Source organism: Rhamphochromis sp. 'chilingali' (assembly GCF_963969265.1).
Source record: "Rhamphochromis sp. 'chilingali' genome assembly, chromosome: 21".
Lineage (NCBI taxonomy): Eukaryota > Metazoa > Chordata > Actinopteri > Cichliformes > Cichlidae > Rhamphochromis > Rhamphochromis sp. 'chilingali'.
Window position 1 is genome coordinate 19343859 of NC_137949.1, and position 8694 is coordinate 19352552.

The 8694-nt window shown below is 42.3% G+C and overlaps 1 protein-coding gene across 1 annotated transcript in view; it reads right to left on the minus strand.

Annotated features, from left to right (window-relative positions):
• The window catches only part of cpxm1a (carboxypeptidase X (M14 family), member 1a), a 13034-nt gene extending 7858 nt beyond the window's left edge, over positions 1-5176 (minus strand). The window contains 5 exon segments of the mRNA XM_080871675.1: positions 63-213; positions 1491-1575; positions 1759-1898; positions 3870-3979; positions 4805-5176. Coding sequence (XP_080727801.1) covers positions 63-213; positions 1491-1575; positions 1759-1898; positions 3870-3979; positions 4805-5129 — 811 coding nt within the window. The 5' untranslated portion in view covers positions 5130-5176.
• Between the last annotated feature and the right edge of the window lie 3518 nt (positions 5177-8694).

Consider the following 8694-nt stretch of genomic DNA (forward strand, 5'->3'; position numbering starts at 1 on the left):
AATGCATTTGAACATCCACAGTAAATGCTGTGTCCCTCTCGACTACTGTTTTTTTTTCCTACCGTGAACACGGCAGCCAAGTATTTCAGCCCTGAGGCAGACGGTCCCGTTGGAGTACCAGGTCTGTGGGTTGATGCGGATGAAACGGGCAACGGTGGGAACAGGAAGGAGCCCAAGAACCGGCGTCTCAGGATTCTGGTTTCCTTCAAATAGCTGCACAATTCAATGTGAGTTCATATAAGTTTGTGGAGTCATGGAAAAAAGATAGCAGACCCTAAGGTTTTGTATATAAGGATAACATAATAGTAATCTGGCCTTATCAGGTTTTATTTACGATGTTTATTAGGCCATTTCCAAAGAACTTAATTCTAAAAATAACATGCCACCACAGCTTATGTGTGCAAAATTGCCTCAGAACAACCACAAGGCATCTGGAACAATGTCCTTTGAAGAGATGGGATGTTTGGCCAAAATGCACAGTGCTACGTTTGGAGAAAACTAAACACAGCGTATCGGCACAAACACCTCATTGTCAAGCACGGTGGTGCGGTGGTTATAATTTGGGCTTGTTATGCAGCCACGAGACCTGGGTACCTTACACTCATTGAGTCGACCACGGATTCCTCTGTATACCAAAGTATTGTAGAGACAAATGTGAGTCCATCTGTTGGACAGCTAAAACTTGGCTGAAATTGGGTCATGCAAAAGGAAAATGACCCCAAGAAAATCACAGCAAATCTACAAAAGAATAGCTGAAAAAGATGGTGTTGCAATGCAACAGTGAAAGTCCAGAGCTTAAGAAGGCAAACTTCAGTGAACTGCAACAAGATTATAAAGACTAGTGCGCCAAAATTCCTCCACAACGATGTGAGAGACTGATAAAGTTGTAGACAAAACAATTCAAGTCGTTGCTGCTAAAATAGGTGCTACAAGCTCTTGAATCGTGGGGTGACAGGACAGTGGAGGAAGAACATGCAGGAAGTGGGCCTGAGTTTGATTCTGCAGTTGCCTTTTGGCAGATGGTTTGCCTGCTCGGCCCACTGTGCTAATGATTACAACACAAATATAGCTGAAAACATGACCTTCTTGGCAGAGTTAGCAATGGCTTTAAAATGAAGTGGAAAACTTTTGTCTTGCCTTCATTTCCTTGGAAAGAGCTTGGACTTTCCAAAATATGCGACGTCAGGCAAAAAAAGAGTTTGAACTGCAGTTTTCAGTCAAACCTTAAATTTCTTTGTACACACTGCATGCTGGAACATTGATCAATTATGTACTTTAGTTTGTTTATATAGTGTGTTATAATGAGTTAAAGGCCACCCCCGAATTTCAGTTTTTGCCGTACTGTATTTGTTTCACTCTGAGTCCTCTCTAATCTGCACCAATACTTAAGGTTTTGGTTTACAGTCTATATTTCACTTTGGCAGAGAAACTTCAAAATCTGTTTTCCATCTATGTTCCTTAAATCGCAGAATAGAAGAAGTAGTTCTCACCGCTTCCTGCGTCCCGTTCATGGAGGTATGCCAGGTTACAGAGTCATTACTCAGCTGAACTTTGTAGGTTTCGACCCAGTCCCAACTATGACATAGACCAAAAAGGAAAACAAACATATATTTTTTTCAGTGAGCTCATTGCAGCGGGCAGCCAAAGAATACCACAGCACTCCATCTTTGCTTTAGACAGTATGTTCAATGAAGAGCTAATGTCCATAATGCTAACAAATTATTTTGATTTTCAGCTTTAATCCTGATACTACCTGACCTCCAGATGGAGTTTCGCCCTTGCAGAATGACTCCAATAAACAGAGTGAGATGAAGGGCATCCACCTCGAGCCACTGGTGCCGGTCCTTATACTCGGCACACCAAGCTCCATCATACAGATCTCCATCCTCAATGCCAGACTTGGAAAAAAAAGAAAAACGCACGTCTCAAAGAATCCAAGAAACACTCCCTGAAAACTTGAGGTTTGGCCTTCTTGTAAAGCATTGCATAAGAGTGCTGACCTAATTTTGAAATAATTACTTTCAGACTCCAGACTCAAGATTTTGGACCGCAGAACAAGAGGAGTGGACGGCTGCAGCGATAAACACCTCTGGCTCTGCATTCATCAGATTATTTTATTTAATTTTTGTACATTTTTTTCTTGGAAGAAACAATGAATCGATTTTATTTTATTGGCTAATGAGCCTGCTAAGTTAAAGGGTGGATACTTTATAATTTATAGTTCCTGTAATAAACACTAGAAATAAGTATTTAAGTTAAATATGACAACTTGAAAGGAATGGCTAATCCCATTATGAGATCAAATTAGTCGAGATATCTGATTATAGAATAGAATAGAATAGAATAGAATAGAATAGAATAGCCCTTTATTGTTATTGTACATGTACAACGAAATGGTGGATTGATTTTGGCTGAACCAACTCAGCTTCTCTACTTTTAATAGAAATACACACTTACTTTACTTGCCACTTTATTACAGAAATACATTATTTCCTCACCGATTTATCAAGGTACTAGAAACATGTCTCTAAGATTTTGCTCCACATTGACATGATGGCAGCACACACAGTGGCTGCAGATTTGTCAGCCACTGACAAAGGTGCTCTGTTGAGTAGGGCTCTGGTGATTACGTAGAGTATTTGAGTACAGTGAACTCATTTTTATGTTCAAGAAAGAATGTTCAAGACTTTTTAAATGAAGCAGTGTCTTTCCAAATTTCTGTTTTCTAATTTTGGTGAATTGTGGCCTTAGTTTCCTGTTCTTAGCCAATAGCATTTGCATCTAGTGGGTCTTCTGCTGCTGTAGCTTCAAGGCTCGACTTGTTGTGCATTCAGAGATGCTATTCTGAAAGATTATTTGAGTTACGGCTGCCTTCCTATCAGCTCAAAGCAGTCTGGCTAGTCTCCTCTGACCTCTGACACCAACAAAGCATTTTCTCCCAGATAACTGAAGCTCACTGGATATTTTCTGATGTTTTTCAGACCATCCTGTGTAAACCCGATAGGTGCTTGTGTGGGTAAATCCCAGTACATCAGCAGTTTCTGAAATGCACAGACCATTTGGCACCAATAACTATGTCACATTCAAAGTCACTTATATCACCTTTCTTCCCCATTTTGATGTTCAGTTTGAACTTCATCAGGCCATCTTGACCATCTGTGCATCCTAAATGCACTCAGACGCTGCCATATTATAGGTTAATGAGATATTTGCATTAACAAACAGTTGAACAAGAGAACCTAACAAAGCGAGAATAAATTTCTAGTTAATTGAATAGAACCCCCCCCCCCCCCCCCCCCCCCCAAAAAAAAAAAAAAAAAAAACAACTTCAAAGCACCAGACATTTAATAATGTATTACAACATCCCAGTGGACTTTCTTGTCATTTTGGACCAAATCCTTTATTCCACATTAATCTGAGTCTCAAGTAAAGTAATTCTAACCGTGACAAAAAGTAACTGTAGTTTTTCCTGGACCTTTATGGTGACGTTTCTCTTCACTATGGTGATAAATTAAACATCTGTAGATTTTGCACGTTGACAGAAGAATTTTTTTTTTTAACTGTTTTTAATACGCTTTGCATAGAAACTGGAGATTCACACACACACAACATTTGAAACATAACAAAATAGTATTCAGTTGGTTCTGCTTGATTCATCAAATTTAATCCATTCAAATTCATGTCTTTGAAGCAGCAGTCAATCTAAATTAACTAATAAAGGTAATTTTAGGTTGTATTTCTTTATTTGATTTTCAAAGGGGCCAAGTTTTTAAAAAAAATGTGTGCAGTTTGTTTATGTTAATCAAATTTAACAATGCTTTCCAAAATGCTGAGAGATGAGTGTCTGTAATAGCCTCTGACCCACTGACCTGGATATTCAGCCTCCCCCTGTGAGGACCCAGCCCCGACCGCTGGTAGGACGAAGCTTGAATCTGGCTGTCATCAACTCGCAGGGACTCCAGGCCGAGGGGAGGACAGTCTGCGCGGAAAACAAAAGTGAATCATCACGCGATAAGATCTTCTCTGGGTTTCTGTCTCCACATGTTGATCCTCTGCAGAAGCAGCTCTGAGATTGACAGCGGAAGGGTTAACCTTTCTCTCTCTTTGTGGTTTGTCTGAGTAAGCAAACAAATGCCAGATGTAAAACGAGCTCCAAGCTGTTATGTGAAATATCTCTGATCATCTTGGGCCAGTTCTGTGGAAGTTTGGAGGCCCCTCACCTCCTCCTCCCCCTGCTCTGCTTGTTTCGGGGAGTAGAGGAAGCTGCAGATATTGGAAATAGTGGAGGCTTTGGATGTAATTTGAGACAAAGTGCAGAAAAGTCAAATGTTCAGCAGATCAGGGAGGTGAGAGCTACAGCTGCAGGGGATTCTGTGGTTTAGGGAACAACTAATAACATTCACATCAGTCACAAGCAGGTCAAAACAGCTAAATCCAACATAATGAGCAACAGCAAGTATTACAAGCAGTAACAAATGCTAAACAGTGTTATACAGCTGTGTATAGCTGAAATACATATTCCTTTAAGTGACTGACTGAGAAGAGATTTTTAAAAGCTAAGCTAAGCTAAAACTAAACTTCAAACTAACTTTACTGGGATTTTTTTGACCTTCTATGATTGTAAATATAATATAATAATAGCAATAATTATCTCCATCTACTTTTACAGCTTGATTTGTGTTAAAGGTTTTAAAAAGGTAGGTATCACAATTTAATTGCCTCTTTAATTAATATGGAGTTAATACTGGAGCTCATAACACAGCTTCATGCAAAAATCAGACTAAATGGGTAATTTTTTTCCTACCCAGTTTCGATTTGTCATCTTCAGTCTTGCGGTCTCTTGGGTCTTTCTCTTTCTTGTTTCTTTCTTTGCTGGTGTCCGTGGTGTCCAGCTGTTTGTCTCTGACAGTGGTGGTGAAAATGTCTGGCTCTGCTGTTGCTGGAGTCGTTCCGTCCCTGCTCTCGCCCTTCACAGCCTCGGTCCAATTCAGAGTTGGCCTTGTTGTTGTTGTGTAGTTGATTAATGCATAACTCTTAGTCGGTGCTGGGGTGTTTATCAGTGCTGCAGCACTGTGTGTCAAAAGTCCCAGAAAAAGCACTGCAGGCAGCATGCACAATGACTTTTCCATCCTGGTCTTTGTTGCTGGAGAAGAGTGAGGGGGGAAAAATTCCCCTTTGGTTTATGAGATGACAGAGCCAGACCTCCATCCACCTCCCCTCCTCCTCAGTCCCACCTCCCCTTACTCCCTCACTCTTCCTCCCTCCCTCCCAAAATTCCAGCTGAAGTCCTGCAAAAAATTGTGACAGCAAATGTATCTGTGCGTGGTTACAATATAGGCTGTGTGTGCCCGTGGGAACCAAACACTGAGCTGCCTTCAAAAAATTTGTTAAAATGATGATTAGAAATGTGTTTATTATAACAAAGTGAGCATGTAGTTTTATAGCATTTGACAAGTGGGGTTTCTAGTCCTCTTATAATGATTCAGACTTACTGTGCCAAGCTCTTTTGAACAGGACTGCACAAGTTGTCCACAATGAGTTAAAAAATGAAATGGTTTTGGTGCATGAAGAACCACCTTCAGCAGCAATAATTTGAAGTAATTGTTTTCTGCATGACATGAAAAATTCCCCTTTGGTTTATGAGATGACAGAGCCAGCTTCCGTGCAGTAAATGCTTTACTGGAGTTTTTCTCCCCCCCCCCCCCCCCCCCCCCCCCCCCCCAAAAAAAAAAAATAATTAAAAATTAATTAGTAGTGGATGTGCATCTGAGCAGCAGAAAACGTGTACGACATATGCTTTACTGTGATATATTTGTATGAACAACTGTTCAAATTCAGCCTGACCTTAAGGCAAATATTCCTGTCTAGCAGGTACATGTTTTCACTGTTTTAGCAAACAGTCAGAATATGCTAGTGTACATGACGGTTTCATCTGATATCAGCCCACTCAGGATATCCTTTGAAACATTCAGGTTTAGGTTTCAAGCTTCTTACAGTTTAGAAGCAGCTTAGTCTCTGTTTCTTTGTCTTCCTGATGAGTTCAGGATCTGACATGGAAATTAAAAAACACACAGGTACGTCTCATATTTCTCCAGGTGTGTTTGGACTACTGGTTTATAGCAGTGAATACGATGTTTCTGAACTTCGTAACCACTTTTCGGCAGAACGTCTTTTTGCCTTGTGTTATTTAAGTACATTTGCATTCAGAGGGACTCTTATTTCTTGTGACTCATGTTTCCTCCACCTCTGTCTGGTGCTATGACTGTGAGAAAAGCTCTTTTATCTGTGTGTCATCAGGCTGTTGTGTTCATGAGTCTTAGTGGGTCATGAGATGAGCTGCTGTTTCATTTCCCACATAAAATAATCTAATATATCACAGCTTAGACAATTTTAACTGTCCAAACAGCCATATGCTTGTTGTTGACTCAGCTCTGTCTATGTAATGTAACATGTTGTATAGGGTTTGTGTAACGACAAATGCACTAAGTACACATAATTCCTCTTTGTTTATATCCACATAAACCTTGCAGCATTACACTCGTACATCTGTATTATATTTAAGCTGTACATTCATGAACTTTACCCATATGTCTGTTGTGGTTTGGGGAATTTAATTAACTTAAATTGAAGGAAAACAAGGAGTCTCTGTCTCTTGTGTGAAGCAGTTCATCCACTGCTACAAGTTAAATGGAAATACTCCACCTGCTGCTGCAGGCTGCATATGTAAAAACAGCACAATGAAAGAATAAGTTCCTGAAGAGGTTCTATCAAATACATGACCTGCAGATACAGTTTGTGGGAAAGTATCTCTCTCTCTCTCTCTCTCTCTCTCTCTCTCTATATATATATATATATATATATATATATATATATATATATATATATATATATATATATATATATATATATATATATATATATATATATATATAAAAACACCCAGCACGCCCCTGCGGGCGGTTTATCCTTCAAGCTCGGGTCCTCTACCAGAGGCCTGGGAGCTTGAGGGTCCTGTGCAGTATCTTAGCTGTTCCCAGGGCTGCGCTCTTCTGGACAGAGATCTCCGATGTTATTCCCGGGATCTGCTGGAGCCACTCGCCTAGCTTGGGAGTCACCGCACCTAGTGCTCCGATTACCACGGGGACCACCGTTACCTTCACCCTCCACATCCTCTCGAGCTCTTCTCTGAGCCCTTGGTATTTCTCCAGCTTCTCGTGTTCCTTCTTCCTGATATTGCTGTCATTCGGAACCGCTACATCGATCACTACGGCCGTCTTCTTCTGTTTGTCTACCACCACTATGTCCGGTTGGTTAGCCACCACCATTTTGTCCGTCTGTATCTGGAAGTCCCACAGGATCTTAGCTCGGTCATTCTCCACCACCCTTGGGGGCATCTCCCATTTTGACCTCGGGACTTCCAGGTTATACTCGGCACAGATGTTCCTGTACACTATGCCGGCCACTTGGTTATGGCGTTCCATGTATGCCTTGCCTGCTAGCATCTTGCACCCTGCTGTTATGTGCTGGATTGTTTCTGGGGCATCTTTACACAGCCTGCACCTGGGGTCTTGCCTGGTGTGATAGACCCCAGCCTCTATGGATCTTGTGCTCAGAGCTTGTTCTTGTGCTGCCATGATTAGTGCCTCTGTGCTGTCTTTCAGTCCAGCTTTGTCCAGCCACTGGTAGGATTTCTGGATATCAGCCACCTCCTCTATCTGCCGGTGGTACATACCGTGCAGGGGCCTGTCCTTCCATGATGGTTCCTCGTCTCCCTCCTCTTTCTTGGGTTTCTGCTGCCTGAGGTATTCACTGAGCACTCGGTCAGTTGGGGCCATCTTCCCAATGTATTCTTGGATGTTCGTTGTCTCATCCTGGACTGTGGTGCTGACACTCACCAGTCCCCGGCCCCCTTCCTTCCGCTTAGCGTACAGCCTCAGGGTGCTGGACTTGGGGTGAAACCCTCCATGCATGGTAAGGAGCTTTCTTGTCTTTATGTCAGTGGCTTCTATCTCCTCCTTTGGCCAGCCTATTACCCCAGCAGGGTACCTGATCACGGGTAGGGCGTACGTGTTGATGGCCCGGATCTTGTTCTTACCATTCAGCTGACTCCTCAGGACTTGCCTGACCCTCTGCAGGTACTTGGTGGTTGCAGCTTTTCTAGCGGCCTCTTCATGGTTCCCATTCGCCTGCGGGATCCCCAAGTACTTGTAACTGTCCTCTATGTCTGCAATGTTGCCTTCTGGTAGTTCAATCCCCTCAGTTCTGACTACCTTCCCTGTCTTTGTTACCATCCGGCTACACTTCTCCAGTCCGAACGACATTCCAATGTCATTGCTGTATAGCCTGGTAGTGTGGATCAGTGAATCGATGTCTCGTTCACTCTTGGCATACAGCTTGATGTCATCCATGTACAGGAGGTGGCTGACAACTGCTCCGTTCCGTAGTCGGTATCCGTAGCCAGTCTTGTTAATGATCTCACTGAGGGGGTTCAGGCCTATGCAGAACAGCAGTGGGGACAGAGCATCTCCTTGGTAGATCCCGCACTTGATGGTGACTTGTGCTATGGGCTTGGAGTTGGCCTCTAGTGTTGTACGCCACATCCCCATTGAGTTCCTGATGAAGGCTCTTAGGGTCCCATTGATCTTGTACAATTCTAGGCATTCCAGTATCCAGCTGTGGGGCATTGAGTCATAG